The sequence below is a fragment of the Anser anser genome (assembly GCF_964211835.1).
Source record: "Anser anser genome assembly, chromosome: 13".
In the NCBI taxonomy this organism is placed as follows: domain Eukaryota; kingdom Metazoa; phylum Chordata; class Aves; order Anseriformes; family Anatidae; genus Anser; species Anser anser.
The window spans coordinates 14,318,936-14,338,578 of NC_139734.1; the positions used below are offsets into that span (position 1 = coordinate 14,318,936).

A 19,643-nucleotide genomic window follows, 5' to 3' on the forward strand; every position below is an offset into this window, starting at 1 on the left:
ATAAACATGCTGACTTAGACTACAAAAAAAAAATCCTTCAAACTGGATCCAAATTGAGAAGGAACCAATTACTGAAGATTAGTTTCTAGCTTTACAAGATGACAACTGCAAATTACTTTCTTATAATTAATAAACACAGTCTTCAGTGGACTTTTTTCTCCTCCTTTTCCTGCACTCTCACATTACCCTATTATTATACATTCATACATAATACATTATACATATTATTTAACTCAAAAGATTCAAATAAAGTTACAGCTTAACTATAAAAATTAAAAGCAGTACAACCTATGACATTTCCTTGCTCCTACTTAATTACACAGTTCCCTGCATTCTCAAAAATTTGCATTGCTTGCAAAGGAGAAAGAGCCCAAAGCACCCAAGACAAAAAAGTCACCACCATCACCCTACCCTGCATTACCTTGAAATACTCTTTTCTAATTTGTTTACTTCTCCTCCTTTCTTCATTCTGCCAAATCACTGGCTGTGTTTCTGGCCAATGCTGCTCATCCATTGAATCCTTCTGATTTTCCAGTGGCTAGAAAAGTTCAGAAGTACTTTTACATAAAAGGTAAATACACCTTGCATGCATTATCGCAAATTATTATAAACTACACTTATAAATTCTTGGCCTCTCTCATTTTACTTTATGACACAGAAGTGTTACCTTAATGGTGATTCTGCTAGAAATCACTTAGCTCCTTTCTTCTGAAATGTATTTCATACAGGAAAAATGAACTGTGAAATAATTCTTAAGAAAATAACATCCTTTTCTGCACTGAGCCTAACATTCATAGGTACGTTAGGAAGCCATCTAATGCTACTATAAATAATTTCAAAGAGCCAGCCAGAAGTGTGGTTAGCCACTAGCACATCTAATTTCTCAATCTGAATATTCACTACACAGGAAGGATGACTAGGATTTTTATTTTTTTTAAAGTACTTGCATGGTGTTCTTACCTACAAGATTACAGTACTTTGATAGAGACAGCTAAAGGAGATTGTCCCCCTCTACTCTACCCTTGTGATGCCCCACTTGGAGTACTGCAACCATGTCTGTGCCCCCAGCACAAGAAGGATGTGGACCTGTTAGAGCTGGTCCAGATGAGGGCAAAAAAGATGATCGGAGAGCTGGAGCACCTCTCCTAAGAGGAAGAGCTGAGAGAGCTGGGGCTGTTAAGCCTGAAGAGGAGAAGACTCTGGGGTGACCTCATTACAGCTTTTCAATACTTACAGAGGGCTTATAAAAAAGGAGAGCAACTTTTTGCTCAGACAGATAACGATAGGACAAGGGGGAATGGTTTTAAACTACAAGAGGGGTTATTTACATTAGATGTTATGAGGAAATTCTTCACTCAGAGGGTGTTGAGGCACTGGAACAAGTTGCCCAGAGAAGTTGTGGATGCCTCATCCCTGGAGGTGTTTGAGGCCAGGTTGGACAGGGCCCTGGGTGACCTGATCTGGTGGGTGGCATCCCTGCCCATGGCAGGGCTGTTGGAGCTAGATGGTCTTTAAGGTCCCTTCCAACCCACACCATTCTATGATTTATTATTAAAACAACACTGAATATGTATTTCTATTCTATGAAAACTGACTGCAGACAATCTGAAGGGGCCATTTCACAAAAAGGCTAAAACACTGAAAAACTGTATTTCCAAAGATTTCCTCATATTAGAATATCAGGCCCTTTGGCAATTTTAAGTAACTGATGAATGTTCTTTCTTTATTTCTGCTTCTTTTATTATGTTAATCAAAAAATGTATATGCAAAGAAATACAAAAAAAAAGTAAAATTATGTCTCAGTCTCAAGATCCTACAGCTAGTACCACATCCTCTTAAAAAGGCTTGCATTACATAACACGTCAAATTCTCTTGAAGTCTATGAATTTATTTTTTTATTTTCCACCACAATTATACACATACAATAACCATGTGTGCAAGCAAACAAATTAACACAGAGGTTTTCCACAAGAAACAACCACTTAAAGCAAATAAAACTATTACCACTTTTACATTTAGATACTTACCTGCCAGCTGTATGGAGACACTGGAGAATTGACTTCATCTGTTGAGACACTAAAAATTAAAATGAAAGACATTATGAAATTTTATTACTACACTGTTGTGTACTTCAAGATCAAGTTACTTTAAAATATTAAAAAAGTGATCACTTAACATGCAGCTTTTCTGCAACATGTCTTTTGAAAAGCTGTAAATCATGTCCACAATGTGACTAAGAAGTATGAGCTATGCAAGTAAAACCTCAAATTGTTCTTCAGCCCCCTTTACAGTACGCTGACGTGTCATCCACACTACTTTATTCAATGCTTTATTCAGATATAGCCCTTCCTTAACAATGTGGATTGATCTTCAGAAATGCACCTCCATTGTTTTGTTTCTCAAAGCAACCATCCAAACATTTGTTCAAAGCTGACAAAATGCCTGTTTTTCAGTGTTTAGAAGACTCAACCTTCATTTCACTGTTAGCTCTCTATAGCAAAGTAGAAGCTTGTACTAACAATGGAAAGGAGAAACATTTTAACATGGAATACTAAAATGGCCAAATCTCACAGACTCTAGAACAAGAACAGTGCCTGAGCTTATTTACAGTTCTCAGGAAAACAGAAAAGTTTAGACTTGGTGTCACTTCAAAACTTACTAAATCTTTCTGTGGAATTCACTTCTATCAACGTACCAACAACCATTTCATTCACATTCTGACAACTAAGATAGAAAACAGGCTTAGAAGCTGTGCAGTATACCAAGACTAACAGCTGGGGATTTAATGTAATGATACAGCACTGTGTGCAATTATGATAAATCCTAGAAATTCAGAAAGCAGCTAGGCACAGAAATTGAAGCTTCTTTTCTTAGCTTCTGCTGCTTTGTATTCCTTTTCCTTTGTTCTTCATTGTTTGCCTCAAAACAATAAATCTATTTTTTAAAGCTGTTAGGCATAGGAAATTTGTCTAATCATGTCCATTAGCTCGATATGCTATTCAACTGAGAATTGCAGGAAATGCTACAATAAATAATTTAGTTCTGCTCTTGATACGTATCTATCTATTAGCTCTGACATGGTCTATAAGTGTAAATTTTTCAGGGATATGGCAGCCTTTGTATTCTCTTTATATGTTACTTACACAGTGAGGGACTGAAATTCCCCTATAGCAGCGCAATAAAAACAAGAAAAAATTTGCAACGTTTATCTGATCTTGTGTACAAGCTCGAATTGTTTTTTGTTGTTGTTGCTTATTTTCCAAGAAAAAAAGTCTCAGAACTATTTGTTTCATGAAGGATACAGCAAAAGGTAAATACAACCTTTCCTGGATTATTCTGTAACATGAAGCTTGACAGCGCTGTGCACTACAACAGGTGACAGAATCCCAAAAAACAGGAACAATATTGTGAGGACTGTCAAGCTCCAAATGCAAATGAACAGTAGTTGCTGTACTGTTCATATAACCACAGAACAAATACACCACCAACCCCTTAATAACACAGCTAACGCAGCTACCAGAGGGAGAAAAGATAGCCAAAATAGGATGCATCACACTGAAAGATTTACACAGTATCCCTTCTCTGTTTCAAAGAAAGTTTTTCTGATCTGTACCTGAACTGCAGAGAACTGTAGAGAGCAGTTATCATTCCAGTACTCTCTAGCAACACCAACAGCAATTATGGCTTTTGTCTACCTGATTCACAGCCAAACTGGGTTTGGAACAGATAATTTGTGTAACTTGAAATTCATCTTGTATTAAAACATTAGGACAAAAGATGGCAGTAACAACATAAAATAAATATCAGACCTGATTTAATAAAATATTGAAAGCTGTGATGAAGTAAATAAATACCATTTTTCAGATTCCATTGGCTGCTTTGGCCTGTTCCTTGCACTTACTGAAGCTGAATGATTAAGAAGCCTATAAAGAGAAAAATATTTATTCAACAACTCTGTAGTTAAATCTTTTTCTTTGAATATATATTACTTTCACAGTATAACTTTTCCTGTAGAAAAAAGTTTGAAGATTAAGCTGGCATTTTCCATAAAGCTGGAATACATATGCGTGTATATACATATATGAAATCCAAGCCCAATCCTGCTTCCACTCAAATCAGCAATATCGCTTTCAGCTCTTGTAATATTTCAAGTTCTGATTTTTAAGTAAAACTTGGTCACATAATCCAAACCAAAATTAAGTCTCCTCTTCTCTCATTATGTATTTTTAATTTTTAATATTTCCTTATTAAATATATACCAACAGGCCTCACTGTTCACTAAAATTAGAAGAGACAAGATAGTCAAACTAAAGCAGACAGGAAAACAATAGATTGAGCACAAGAAATCAGTCAGTCAGTACAAAAAGGTAAGAGGGTAGCTGAGGAAGAAAGACTGGCAGTGCAAAGGAAAGTCAGGGGAAAAAAGGAGAGTTGGAAAATGGAGAAAAAGAGTAAGAAAATGCAAGCTAAGAACTAAGTGAAGTCTAATGAACCAGTGTAAATTCCATTTTCCTTAACACTAAATAAGTGAAAAAAGCCTAAAGTTAAGTATAGATTCAGATTTATTATTATTATTTTTTTTAATCTGGAAAAAACGCCATGTATGTGCACACACAGGAAGGTGATATGAGGTTTTTATTATGAATGTTTAAAATACAACACCAATCACGAACAGATTTTCAATTGAGATTCATGTTAAACAGCAACTGGAATGATTAATGGTGAATTATTGCGAGTATCAACATTACATTTCAACGCTGAATTTAGAGTGTGCAGGACTGAGATCAAAGTATATTTACATTGAATTATATAGAGAAATTATTAAGAATCAGGAAGAACAAGAAGAAAACCAGCAATTCAGTGGAAGGCAGTAAAATACAGTAGGCACTTTTTTATATTTCATTATCATGAGATATGGCAGTAAAACAATGAACTTTAAATGACGTATTAATTTTCAGGCTTCCGAATATTGTCGTAACTTTGAGCTCAGTTATCTCACTTGCAGTTTAAATCTGACTGTGTGAACCTCAATTTAATAGCATTAAGACAAGTTAAGCTTGTAAAACTAAATAATTCAGACAGCAGCATATGCTCCCTATATTGTCTTCATAAACAACTTCAAAATGTACTTTCCAGAATAAAATTACAATATTGCCAGAAATAAGTCTCACAAAAAATTAATATTCAGAGCTTATGATGTATCAAACATCATGAAACAGCCAGTTTAGTCATTTTTACAGTGAATTTCAATCTATCCTTATCTTCTTAGCTGAAGACAATGAGAAATTCAGAGAAACTGTAGTAATATATGGCCATTAAGACAAAACGTGCTTAAAAGAACTAGAAATTTGAGTCACCTAAGCACTTTGATGCAATGCTTTCACCAAAAATGACATTAGTGTAAATTCAGTGATACTATGCAACAAAGGCTATTTGACTTTCATGATCATTAAACGAAGTGTTACTAAAACCTATCCAAAGTAATGCCAAACATACCTGTTCTTCAGCCAAACTTCTTCTATGAAATATTTATATAATTTATGTTTGAGATCATAATAAAAGTTTTCCTATGATTTTAAATACATTTTAATACTTCATATTTTAAAAAAAGAATGAAGATAAAGCATGCCAAAGGGACAGGAAAATAATCTTCTAGTTTGGAGCCATTTAAATGTTCTTTGGACAGCTGACTAATTAAGTATTTTCCTGAAACATTATTTAGTTTCAGATAAAATTAAGTGCATTGCAATTTATTTTTTGGTAACAAAATCTTAGGCTGAGACAATCCATTTTTTCTGCTTTTGTTCAAAAAAAATGGCCCAAATTGTTTCTTTCGTCCACATTTTATCTTAGGAAATCTGAAGCTCTACGAACACTTTATACCTTGATGCACGTCCTGCTGCCCTTGTCCTCTGGAAGAGTTTTTCACTGAATGAAGTTCTATAGCTTAATGGCCTTCGTCTGCATTCATATTTCATGTACATCAAAGCCAAAGACGGAAGCAGGATAGGTTGATGGGAAAGGACAGGGAAGTCATTAGCATAGCAAGCAAAAAGAAAAGAAACACTGCATAATATTAAAAGAAAACACACTGAATGAACAGAAATATGATTAGTAAGAAATTATTTAATGATGCTCACTTTGAGAATTCTGCTTACTCAGGCTGTACATATTTTGCACAAATTCAGAAATGGCACAATTGGTACAATTCAGAATTGCTCGTGGCAGGGAATTATAAACCCACAAACTATGGATTCAAAATCAGGATTAAATTACATTTTACTAATTGCAAATAACTACAGTTTTATCTCAGAGGTGATTTTGTCCCCATATATTTAAAGATACATAAGAAAGCTTTAAAGCTAAACTAAGAAGTAAAATTTGACCAACAAGATCGCTCTTTATATACGTAAAGTAAAACCTTTAAGAAGATTGCTGCATTGAGATAGAACAAAGTATAACAAAAATAAAATTTAAGTTGCAGTACTTCAGAAGAGGAGTGGCTTGGCATTTCAAATGATTAGATAACCAAGAAATATTAAATCTAACCAGACAAAACCCACACACAATATAAATAGCTATCAGAATTAAGAAAATATTTTTATCTTTTAATAAAAATACAGAATTTTTCCTCATTTTTTAACAGTTTTGTTAATAAAAAAACATGTTAGCATTAAGATTTCATTCTTATTTTTTTCCTTCCCACCAAATTCTTAAGTACACTACATGGAGTTACAGGGAAAAACGTACTCCATCTTTCCCCCCTAAGACATTTCTACTGTTCTACTGAAGTATTATACAACACTGTTGAATTTGTAAAGCTCTGCATTTCACAGTATCAATTTCTCTAAAGGCTTTGTGTGTATTGCAGTTATCTTAAAAGAAAAACAGCAGCATAGAATCTCATCATTGCATAGAAATTCAGAAGAGTACAAAAAGAGTACTTATGCTAGTATGAAGCTGAAGCCATGACTGTGGGAGAATAAACCACTGTAACGATCTACTGTAGTTAAATGGACTATTTACTACCACTTTCATCTTTCAGCAGAGAGCTTACTGTCTCTGATGTACCTCACTGGTATTCTGCCTGCTTGGTAAAGGAACCAGAGACAACACAGTTCCTACCCTTTCCTGCTCGCTTCCTATGCGACTCCAGGTATTCCCTCCTCCTCTTCCTAAAACAGTTGCTAGCTTTTTCTGTTGCATTACTTTAGTAGTTTTCTTTTTTTATTTATCATTTTCAAGAACTGTTCTGTTGAAATGCCAACATGAAGTTAAGAAAGTCAGGCAGCTCATCAGGATGCATTTGCACTATTGTAATTATATATATATACACACAGTCATTTGACAGAATTACATTTGAACAAGTTTCCCCTTAGGTTAATAGGAAACGTATCTCATATGTGGCTGAACAGAGGAAGCATCACCTGAACTACCTTGTATTTTAAGAAAAATAACCAGTAGCACACAAACTGTTTGTAGGTTCTCTAAAACCACACAAACTAAGACAAAGTCATTTTAATGTCAACGATAGTCTACTTATATAAGCATTGACCATGCTTAAGGTACTTAATTCAAAAAAAAAAAAACGAGAGAATTTCACATTCATCTCTTCCTCTCTATAAAAGGTGTATCGTAGCTTCTCTAGATAGCAATTTTACGAAAAGAAACACAGAATAGGTCTATTGCTTCATCTCATCAACTGGACCAAAATGTTCTCCACATGAAGAGCTTTTGGGTATAAGACAGGCTAAAGAACACATTAATTGTGACACAAGTTAACTATTATTTTTAATACCTGTGTTTTTGTTCTTGCTGCAGTAACTGAGCTGCTATTTTTCTCAAGTCAGTCACTTCTTTGATTTCATCATCTTCTTCAGCCAACGGCTGTTCCTTCTGAAGTCTGAAAAATTAAACATTAGCGACTTGCCTGACTTCAGCAAAGCAAGACATAGAAACTTGCTTGGACAAGAAGTAAGAAGCTCTTCCAATATGCTCATTTTTTTGTCCAAGAAGGAGAACTCTGGTCAACAAGACTTCTTTCCTCGATGGTGTTTAAAAGCAAAACCACCCTTCCCAAAAAAGACTGAAAAGATTTACCGTTTTTCATCTGCCCAGTCCTCATTCTGTTCTATCTTTTGGGATTTTTCAGGATGTTTTCCCCGTTCCTTACACAGGATGAAAGATAAAATTAGACTTGAGATGAGGAAAAAAAAGTCTGCTGAATTAGTGTGTGTTTTTTGTTTGTTTTTAAATCAATCTATGCTACCTTGATATAGGACAGCAATGGTCCGATCTGCACATCTCCTTGCTCAGGAACAGCTCCCTCTTCTGCATTTGGATCAATGTAATCATATACCTCCTGGTCTAGTGAGGATTGATAAGGAAGAGAAAAGATAATATTAACAGCTGTCTCAACCAAACATTATTCCTCAGAGTCAGAAGTATGTATGAAAAATGACAGATAAAGATAATACAATTAAATCATGTCTCCTTTCTTCATCTAAAGAAATATTTTTCTTCCTTTCTCTATTTATTATTTTATTACATTGTTTTCTGAAATGATAAAAACAAAATTCCAATATGCCATGATATAATTTTGTGCAGTTTTCTTAAATTAGATTTCCTTTGAAAAAGCAATTCCGTTACCTAAAAGGACAGATACACAACAGATATTACCTTTCTGTGGATCGAGTTTACTTCCCATTACATGATTGTCATTCCTCAATGTCTGTTCTCTTGTTGATTCTGATACCTGGGAGTGAAGGCTGATTGTATCATCATCAGATGGCTGCAAAGACAGTCATATTTAATACAGAACTTGCATATAGATCACATTATTATATGATTTGCTAATAAATCACAAATACAACAGACCCTATTATGAGGAATGGCTCCCAAGGCAGAAAAAAATCAACTCATGTTTTTTTTTTTTTCGGTGTTTTTGTTTTTTAAAGTAATTGTTTCAGTTTCCTTTGAAATACAGTATTTTGTTCAAAGAGCTCTAGTCCAATTCTGGTCAGTGGGCTAATAAATCTGCACTTAAGTACTTCCCTATCTAAAGCTTCCAAGTAGTAAGACTACTGAAAAAAAATCACAGCTTCACTTCCCATCATTTAGAATTCACTTAAACACTTGTAATATTCCTTGTTGTACAGTTTTCAATTCAATCACTCTGCATTTGCAATGATTCTTTCTAAAAATAAATATATATATATATATACACTGCTCTCACTATTCAGTATTGACATCATTTATTTACAGCTGCTTAATCTAGATTTCTACAAATAGATAATTTGTGAGAATTTTTATGACTTTAGACCTAGCAGATCATCCAGACGTTCTTTTTAAAATTTAAACAAGAGATTATTAAGATATACAAAACTCAGGTTTAATTAACATATGTCGTAGTTTCCTTAGTTACTAAGTTTAGATAAAATGTATTTTAATTTTCCTAACTATATTCTTTTTACTAGTAACTAAAGCAAACATTAAGTAAGTTTTGTCACGTGGCCAACATGATTACACACATTATACACGAAAAGATCCAAACAATTGTTTAGATAAGAATTCAGTTTTGAAAATGTGTAAGATTTGGACAGGAATGAAACTTAACCAGAAAAGTCAAAACAATACATAATTTATATGTCTGATATTGTCAGTCTAATGGTTTAAACTCATCTGTACAGATTTCAAAGGATGTTAACTGCAACTTAGTTAAACATTTCTTAATTTAGACAAAGGAGAAAAGGAAAAAAATCTATAAAACAAGTTAGACAAAATCAGCAGCAAAAAAAATACTTACTTCTGTTGTGGACAATCTTTTATCCCCATTATCACTTCCAATGCCAGAGTCTGGTCCGTGATTTTTATTGGGATAAAAGTCCTCTATGCTGCTTAATAAAATAAAAATAATAATAAAAAAAAAGGAATAAAGAAACCAGCTTAACTTTGCTAAAGGAAAATAAACATCCTTTAAAATATATAGATTCTATATACCCATCTACAGTTGCCTATACAGAATTTTTGCACAACACTGCATGTGTAAAGAACAAATTTTTAATCTACAAGAGTTTAAGAAAGAAAAAGAGTCTCAAAACATTAAAGGAGGAAAGAACAATTATCATACTTTCCACATCCATGCAATTTCAGAATTGTTTTATTTCATTCAAAAGTATTTTTTGGAGAATTTAGCTATTGCTGTTAAAAGCAATTCTTTTAATTCTAATGGTAGGCATGGATTATATTAGTAGCAAATATATTTCCTATTAGACAGTCATATAGGTTTAAACCTGCATTAATATCTATGTAGTATTCTGTCCAAATGTATGCCTTCTAAAGACAGAAAGCCATCAGCATGAGCAGGGTGTGTTTTTCTAACTGCACACTGAAGCATGGCTTTTAATCAAGATCATCTGTAAAGTTTAATTAGACAATTCTCACTACTACAAAGGTGATGAACAGTGATAATACCCTTGACCTTGTTCCTTTTGCAATACGTTTTAGTTGTAGGTCTTAAGCAGCACAGGCTTCCAGGAAGCAGTTGCGGACCACAGCTTCTACAAGCGTTTAGAAGCATTCCATGGACACTGTGGGCTGATGCCCTAGTGGCACGGTTGCCTGAGACCATGGACTGAATCTGATGGTTCAAAGTGTTCTGTGTAAGCTTTATTAACAATTTTAATCTTTCCTTTGGCCTTGAGCCCAATGAGTGCCACAAGTAGCACACAGCATTTTAGGCGAATAGACAAAAAGAATATTGTTTCATACAGTCATTAATGGCAAGTCAACTGAACACAGAAAATACAAGAGCACTCCCATTTAATTAATTACTCAAGAGGTATATAGTACAGATGTCCAAAAAAGTATACTGTACTTTTTGACCTCAAGAGCAATCCAATCAAAAAATCTTCAGCATTTCACTGATATTTAAGTTACAGCTTCCCTAAATACATATTCAGAAGGCAGACTTTCCATCCAGCAGACTAACTCTATATTCAGCATATTTATGAGAATGTAAGTTAATTGTTTTGACATACCTGTTTGGGAAATAAAAAATGAGTATTCCAATAAATAAATTTAAAATATATCTTTGCCCTGCTGTCCAAATCTTAACTGAGTAAAATCAAAATTTTTCACAGCTACTTGGATGAGCCAATTTAGACTCCAGTAAAATGACCTTAAAAAGTAAATACTATAACTTGTAAAGAATAAGCAAACCATTGAAGTTACATCTATTAAACTGTAATAAAGACATTCTTTCTTACATCCCAAGGATCGCTTCATAGTAAATGCTAAGAAAAATAATTAAAAAACACCATTTAAAAAAAAATCCATTACTCACCTGTCTGTGAGTGGCTGGGAAGGGATTCGTTTACCCAGTGATGGAAGATCCAAGGAATCTGGTTTTTTATCTATTCTGAGGCATGCCTGAATGCTGAGGAATTTAAATATATGTACTTTACCCTTTAAGCATATCTGGAAACAAAAAATATTTAATTACATAGCATGTCTTTTGAAAATGCACCCCAAAAAATACTTCCTACACTGATTAGCTTGTGCTTACAACTTCCCACTAGCAGAAATACAGCTAAAAAATGAAAACTTGGGTTGGTATTAACTTAGAACAGCTTCCTCTTTCTTAAGATCCTAACGCAAATTACTGAAGCAGAATGTTTTCATACTAACCTGTGCTGGTGGTATCTGCATTGGATTGTTATCCAAAACTATTACTTGTAAGTGACGTAACTTTCTGTAACAAATTGGAATTTCTGTGATTTTATTACAAGAAAAATCCAGCTTTACCAAGGGAAGGTCTCCTAACTCTGTATTGGGGAAAAAAAAAAAAGAATAATGTATCTAATTAACACTTTACCTAATTTACCTACATCAAAAAAATGATGATGAACAGCTTACCATCTGGCAACATATGGAGATTATTTCTTCTTATGTTTAATTCTCTAAGTGACTGCAGTTTTCCTATTTGCTGAGGAAGAACCTGAAGTTCATTACAGCTGACATCCTAGGTAAAATATAATGAATAAATTAACTGAACACTTTAAATGAAATTAAACAAAAGAAAACTGCTATCAGAGCTGCTATAAAACAAATTATTTTAAAAAAAAAAATCAAAAAAAACCTTTGCTTTTTCCACAAAGGGAAATACCACCACAGCAGATCTCACTGTTTCTTCATTAGTGATTCACGTTTCAGGAACTCAATTCAAAAGGTTAAAGAAATAACAAAAGATTGATTTTGAGATATAAACTGTACCCCAGGAAACAGAAGATCTGGGTGTATTTCCCATGTCAGCTACAAACTTCTTGTGTTACTGCAGATGATTTACATTTTGCTTCTTTCATAAAAATTCTTCTCCTTCCTTAAAAACCTTGAACCAATGCAATTAAAAATTTACTAAGTGTAATAGCAGGCTCACCAACTTTTTTGGATTCAAGCACTAGAGGGTGACAATGCTACATCAAATGAGCACAGAGTACAGCTACTTCTGCCAGTAGAGTTTTGGTCCATACTGAATCAACAATCACATTGATATAAATAAAAACCAGTGTCTAACCTTTTCTATTTCTGACTCAATAAAGAGGTGGAATGCCTTTCTTAAAACCATCTTTCTAGCATGTGGCTTGGTCGTCAACTTTTTAAACATTTATATAAACTCCTTGTTCTGTGTTCTAAAGAGGTATGATACAGGTAATGGAATGAAACTCTCTGGCATGTCCAGAATCTGTCATCAAGCATGCATTCTTGGTGTGACAATTATGAAAAAATAAGCCAAAAACACCATAACAATAATTCTGAAAAATATTCACTTTCTGTAAACAACAGCAGTGAATCCCACCTTGAAGTCCTATAACACTGAAGCAAGCATATAGAATTTCTCAAAGAGAAGAGTAGAAGACACTAGAAAAGCCTCACGAACATTCAGAATCTCATACTACCTGTAAATTTAAAAAATAAATGTTCTCTTTTAACATGACCTAATTTCTGAGCTCTAAGACATCTCCGGAGCATTTACACCTGCTCTGGAAATAGGATATGGCTTACTTGCAATGACCAAAGAAATTGTAAATACTGAAAAAACAGTAATCCAAGTGCCAGATATGTGAATAATTGTGCACAGTTCTCCAAAACATGAGCTTAACATGGAGCAATGCTCAAAAAAGCCCAGAATATTAAGAAGTACAAAGGAAACAAAGGATGACAAAAACACAAAACCTCAGTACGCCATAGAATAAAATTGTGTTGCCACATACCTGAACTGTGAATACCACAAATCATTCTATTCAACCAAACCAAAATAATGGAAAAGCAGAAATGATGGGTGTGTGTGTGTGTGTGTGTGAAATACAAAACAGGACAACAATGATGGAATGGTGTAACTTTTACTAAGTACGGAGTAAATAGAGTTGAACTCTCCAGCTAAAAGATTCCTGAAGATCCAAGAAAAATAAATAGAACCATGATTACTGTAAAGCAAAAAAAAAAAAAATCCATCATTTTAACAGGGATTCAAATGAAGTAATCTGAAAAGTATTTCTATTTATGAACAACTTAAGATGAAATTTAACCTAACATGCTGATTTGTGTTTATTCCCATTTTTGAAACTCAACCGCATATATTTTGTCTGTAATTTGAAATCATTGAATGAAAGACTGAATTAATTTTGAATTCCTGTATTTAAAAAATAGTTATTAGTATTTTTCTCACACTGTAAATAAACTCCTTACAGTTCAAGTTTACTTAATATATTAGTTCATAGTTATACTTACCAGCTCCATTAGATCTCTCAACTTTCCTATTTCTTCTGGAATGGAGACCAGCTTATTATTACTGACAACCAGAACTTTAAGTGGAAGATCAAACAGGTATTTTGGCAATGTTGATAAAAGATTTCGACTTGAAAGAAAGAAAAACGAACAAGCAAGACTAAATCATAATACTCTCTTTAAGCCTGATGGTAAGTCTCATATGCACATTGTACAACTTTTCTCCTACTCCAGGAGATATTCTCCACCTTCTTCCCACAATTTCACCTAAATTTAAGCTATAAACTCCATCATAAATTCCTTACTAGACGCAGCCTCTGTCACACATGTATAGTTTAGGTCCTCATTTCATTTGAATAAATGAGAATGTACTATAACTGAACTTTCTAATGCTAAAATGTACAGAGAAATCTGCTAAAAGAAGTAATAACCACCACTGGCAAATGCAACCATAAACAAAAACAAGTATCAAAGGAAATTCTAACTCACAATCTCGAAGCCCTGTGCACTGACACCCCTATTTTAATGGAGAGGTACCGCTCATCTTGCACCTTGCCACAACTACTGTGGCTCCAGTTACTAATGACAGACCTGTGTCCATCTGACTGTTAAAGGCAGTAAAATGTTATGCTGACAGACTGACATTACTAACATTTACTGTTAAAAACAGTAAAAAACAGTCTGTCAGCATAACGTTAAAAACAAAGAAAATTTCCTAAACTCTCCTTAATGTCAGCTACTGCAGCATATTGACTGAAATTTCGTAATGTAGTCAGTTCCTTTCCGTAAAGGAAGCAACAAGAACTGCTGGCTCTAAAACACCAAGCATATGGCAAACAGAGCAATTTTTATCTACCTGAGCAAAAATGTGGGCAAAAGGGCACTTTATGTCACAAAGAAGTAGGATGCCACCTTTCCAATCACGCGAACTATATAAAGATGAAAAATGAAAAGCATTACTCACCTAATGTTAAGGTAGGTAAGCATCTGTAGATTTTTTATAGATTCTGGAATAGATTTGATGCAGTTATGATACAAATTTAAAGTTTCCAGTGGTGCAAACAGCCAGACGTCAGGAGGAATTTCGGTAAATCTATTCTTTGAAAGATCTAGAAGCAAAAGGAAAAAAAAAATCCTTAAAGTCAAAAATTTCATGCAATAAGATTAAAATACACACTGTTATTCTTCTCATGCTCCTAAAAATTAAGGCATAAAGTAAGCGTAAAATAATTCAGTTTTACCAGATGCTACAGCATATAATTAATTTACCAAAAAGACTTAAAATACTAAAATAGTGTTATTTGATATGAACTTAAACAGAAAATAGAAAAATGATAGGAATTTAAAGAGGTATTACTAATAATTAAGAACGCCTAAAAGGAAACAAAATATTGTTTGTCCCTCTTCTATTAGCCTAAAAAATTTCAAGTGGAATATGACCTTGAATCCTGGGAATTATCAGTTAACTGTCAAAACCTGTGTCATTAAAGTTCATGTAACTATCTTCTTGAAAGCAATAGAGATTTACTTTAGAAAGAACATCTAGTTTTTTTGAACGTAACTCTGGTTCCCAAGTTAGGATAGTTCCAAAGGATGTGGTTTCTCAAAAATGCTGAACAGAGTCTTTTAACAAAGCAGCAATGCAGACCTCTTGCTATTTCAGGCTTTAGTTCTTAGTTTTTAAGAACTTGCAAAAAATAACTGTTTCTGCTTAGCTCCCATCATATCATCAGCAGAACAGTTTCTTTCGTTCCACTAAACCGAAGAAGTGGACTAGAAAGTGACTGGAAAAGTGGCTAAAAGTCACTGTCAGGCTCAAAGAAGAGAGCTTAACAGCTTGAACCAGCAAACCAACTAACTGCCAGTGGCATTTCTCAGGGGTCAACTTTAGATTTGGTACTGTTTAGATTGTAGCAGATGCAATCTGCTCTAAACACATGAACACCCCCGAGATGGAGGGAGAGAAGGGGCAACTCACACGCTGGATGGTTGGGAGGCCAGCCAGAGTGACCTCAGCTAGCACACACCTCTTCTGGTTTAGTAAAGGCAAATGCAAAGATGTGCACCTGTGGCAGAGTAACTCCACACACTAGCGCAGGCTAGTGGATGAAAGGATAGATATCCTAAATTAAAACTGAAGCAGCTTGCTGGCACTTTAAACAAGAATGGTTTTACATGGGTTAATAGACTGAAGAAGCAAGAAAAGCTGCTAAGTACAGAATTGCACACAATTTAAGGTGACAACCCCTCCAGAAGTGAGAAAAAGGAATTCTTTGCTTAACTGATTTAGATGGGAAAACATTAAATTGGGGGGTGTTATGTGAAAACCAAAATAAAGACACTATCAATGATCGCTTATGAATCACAGGGTATTTTGATTCACTATCTCTACAGAAACCGAAGTGAGAAGTACAACATTACAAAGGTTACATTTGAAAGGGGAACTACGAAAATATGAAGAAGTTAGCTCTTCAAAAAGAAGCAGAAGTTAAGTCTTTACGTACTGTACAGAGACCATTTAAAATCAGTATATTAGAAGTTCAGAACAGAAGAGTTTGAGAAAAAAGCTAGTTTGGAGAGGAAGCCATTAGATGTAAGAATGTATCTCACAAGTTTAAGTCATGATCAGAAGGAAGAAAAAAAAAATGCCACTTTCAGATTACATTTAAACTGCAGTAAGGCAGCCAAACAGAATTAACATCATGTTTGCCTTGTTCTTACACTTTTCTCTAAGCATTCAGTATCAGTTACCACCACAGGCATGCTGCTAGAACAGACGGGACTTTTATTTGATCCAGTGCAATCATATTTATGTTCAAACTTTGTATTTCAAATTCAGCATGCATCTCATGCAAAGATTAGCTGAGAAATTTACACTTGAACTTCATCTCAGTGTTACAGTATTTTCATCAAAAATGATGATTCATGATGTTTTGTTTGCTCTTTTTCCCCTCCTCAGAGATCCAAAATTTTATTTAGAAGTGAAATCACAAAGGTAAACACAAAGATAAAAGAAAAAAAGGTGACAGATCTGCTCTACTAACTAGCAATATGTAAAAATTTTCCTATCCATCCTATCCATTTTTTCTGGTAATGCTTTAGTATGGTCTAAGCAAAAAAAAAAAAAAAAAACAAACAAAAAAAACCACATACCACACTGTGCAAGACCTGATCCTAAAGATATACTTTTAGTTGATCTAAACATGGTTTGGAGATCAACACATGGAACATGGGTACAATTTACTATTAGTCTCTCAGATGCAATATGATCCTGGAAAGGAAAAAAACACTGCAGAAACACCTGCATATGGTGATTCCCAGAGGTCAAAATTTTTTCCATGTCCACAAAACTGTCACCTTCCAACCCAAATACTGTCATGCTAGCATTTACATCAAACAATAACAGCATTAAAAAGTGTAATTACATTTCACACAGTGATTATTAATTTACTTGACCGAAGAAATACAAGCAGGCAAGTGTTACAACTTCATGTAACACTCCAAAACCACCCTATGATTGCACATCCTACCAACTGTTCTTCCGCCATGCAAGTATCCCACCTTTCTCCTGGATCTCAAACAGACCCTGTTCTCATGGATGCATTGCAAGTACAGCATAGGACCAAAACAGGGCCAACAACATGTGAAAGAAAAGGCTCAACCGGATCGAAAAAGCTCAACCAGCTTTAAGCATCACTGCCAAAGTGGAATGATGTCCAAAGCAAATATAGTGAAAGTACAGCAAGACGTGATAATTACAGATGCTACAAACTCAAGCATGGATCAATTGCATGGTTATCAGCAACAGGCAGCAGTATCTTCTACAGCTTATCAGCTGGTAGACAAAGCTGCTGCCTCTGGAAGTACTAAGTAGGTGAAATTCCACTGTCCTTTCTCAAAGACGCACATTGAATTAAAGAGGATATAACCATACTTCAAATTAGTATTTGAAACTGAAAGGTTATTAACCATTCGTTGATTTTTTGTTTGCTCTTTAGGGAGAACTACTTTAAGACAGAAGACTCTGACTATTAGCAGAGCTATAACATTTTTCTTCCTATTTTTATAACCTTAAGAACAGTATGCCAAGTTATTCTTATCTTCCTGAATTCTGTTTGATGGCGTGAGACAATGCGTGTTACACGATTTCACTACTACGTCAGAAAAAAAAAAGGTTAGAAAGAAAAAACATGTTGATAGAAAACAAATTTTAAATGAGGGTTTATAATGAAATAGTAGCATGCAAATCAAGGCTAGTAGATATTTAAGTAGATATTTAAGGCTTCTAAACCAACTCAAAATAGGGGTACCCTAGTCCTTCGGCTAGGGAGAAGTCTCCCTGTACTCACTAGTTCTCTTTGTGCTACTGAAACTCTAGTTCCTGAATCCTCAATACCACCACTCAGTTTCTAACCTATGACAGAATTACAATTTGTATAATTGTTTCAAAACATGTACAGCTCCTCCCCCTCCGATTCCAAGTTCATGTAGACTTCTTATTATATACACTACTCCAATGCTGTAAATTAGCTTATCACCATGAGATTTTGTTGAGTTTAAGTCACCAACAATCTGTCATCCTGTCATTCCCATCACAACTGTGTATTTGTACTGAATTGGACTTATGACACAGTTTATTCAGTAACCTTAGTCCATATCCCTGTTTTCACATGTCTCTTTTGAGGTATCAGAGACGTGAAAATGTTCTAAGTCTGCGCCTCTCCTGTTCAGGTACGTTTGTAATACCACAAAAGCCGTATTTCCACATTATCTTTAGTCTTGCCATCTTCTTTACTGGGAATAATTAAATGCAGATGCTCAGAAATGTTATTAAAAAGAAACACTGATGAGCTAACATTAAACTCAAATTATCTGCATCTGAAAATATGATCCTTCATTTTAATATTCTGCCAGCACCAAGCTGACGAAGACCTCAAAGCCCTAAGAGCTTACAAGCATTAGAAGAAAACAGTTTAGAACACCAACACACTTGTAATATTTTTTTACTTGCTCATTTTAGTGATCCTGTTTTGAGAAGTGAAAATATAACAAAACCCATGGAAATAGTATATATACTGGTTGTTTACTAGCAAACCAGAGCTGTCAGTTTTTGTTGTGACATTCCGGTACTAAATAACTACATTTAAGTATGTCATTTGTCTTCAATGTTATCACTAAGAATACTCATTTTCTATCTTGTTTTAATCCTCCAGGATTATGGAAAAATGGATTAATGAGTCAGCAGATATTCAAAGGTAAGATTTGACTTTACCGACCTTAAACCAAAGCCCAATAGTGAAGTCACAAGTAAAAAAAGTCACAAAAAAAAAAAAGGAAGAAAAACGTATGTTTCACTCTACTAGAACCTCAATAATAGAATCTCAAGACTCCTTGTCAAGTTTGGTGAGAAACTAAGGAAATAAAAGATCTGATTTTCACTACTAACCACAGAAATGGCACTTAGCAGGAACAAACTAATTTAATCAAGTAAGAATGTTTTCTTCAGTTGGACTGAAATTAACATAGGCTTCCAGGATAATCCAGAAAACACATTTCACAAGACAGAAATATCACCAGAGATTCTCAAAACTCAACTGGACAAGACCCTGAGCAACCTGACCTAACTGGACTTATTCTAAGCACATGACTGTTCTTGATGACCATGAAGAGCTCTTTAAACATAGTTAATTACCGGATTTAAAATTGTTGATTGTTTGTATTATACAAATGTAACACTCTTAGCACTGTTTGGGTATTTCAAATGTCAGTCTTCCTCTTTACTATCATAATGAAACAAAGATGCATCTAAAAAAACACGTGCCTAAATACAGACCTGCATCCTATAGAGGAACCTAATA

General features: G+C 34.3%; 1 protein-coding gene across 4 annotated transcripts in view; it reads right to left on the reverse strand.

The window, feature by feature from the left end:
• Positions 1 to 19,643, reverse strand: part of LRCH2 (leucine rich repeats and calponin homology domain containing 2) — a 45,035-nt gene that overhangs the window by 16,186 nt on the left and 9,206 nt on the right. The window contains exons 2-15 of one of the 4 annotated variants that reach the window (XM_083796761.1): positions 14,750 to 14,894; positions 13,789 to 13,915; positions 11,917 to 12,022; positions 11,689 to 11,825; positions 11,345 to 11,478; positions 9,806 to 9,896; positions 8,680 to 8,791; positions 8,270 to 8,367; positions 8,101 to 8,168; positions 7,799 to 7,903; positions 5,884 to 5,961; positions 3,855 to 3,923; positions 2,028 to 2,076; positions 422 to 538 (exon numbers count right to left, since the gene is read on the reverse strand). In XM_083796761.1, the coding sequence (XP_083652887.1) occupies positions 422 to 538; positions 2,028 to 2,076; positions 3,855 to 3,923; positions 5,884 to 5,961; positions 7,799 to 7,903; positions 8,101 to 8,168; positions 8,270 to 8,367; positions 8,680 to 8,791; positions 9,806 to 9,896; positions 11,345 to 11,478; positions 11,689 to 11,825; positions 11,917 to 12,022; positions 13,789 to 13,915; positions 14,750 to 14,894 (1,436 nt within the window). The remainder of the gene's footprint in view (positions 1 to 421; positions 539 to 2,027; positions 2,077 to 3,854; positions 3,924 to 5,883; positions 5,962 to 7,798; positions 7,904 to 8,100; positions 8,169 to 8,269; positions 8,368 to 8,679; positions 8,792 to 9,805; positions 9,897 to 11,344; positions 11,479 to 11,688; positions 11,826 to 11,916; positions 12,023 to 13,788; positions 13,916 to 14,749; positions 14,895 to 19,643) is intronic. The other 3 variants (XM_083796762.1, XM_083796763.1, XM_083796764.1) reach the window with 3 other exon arrangements.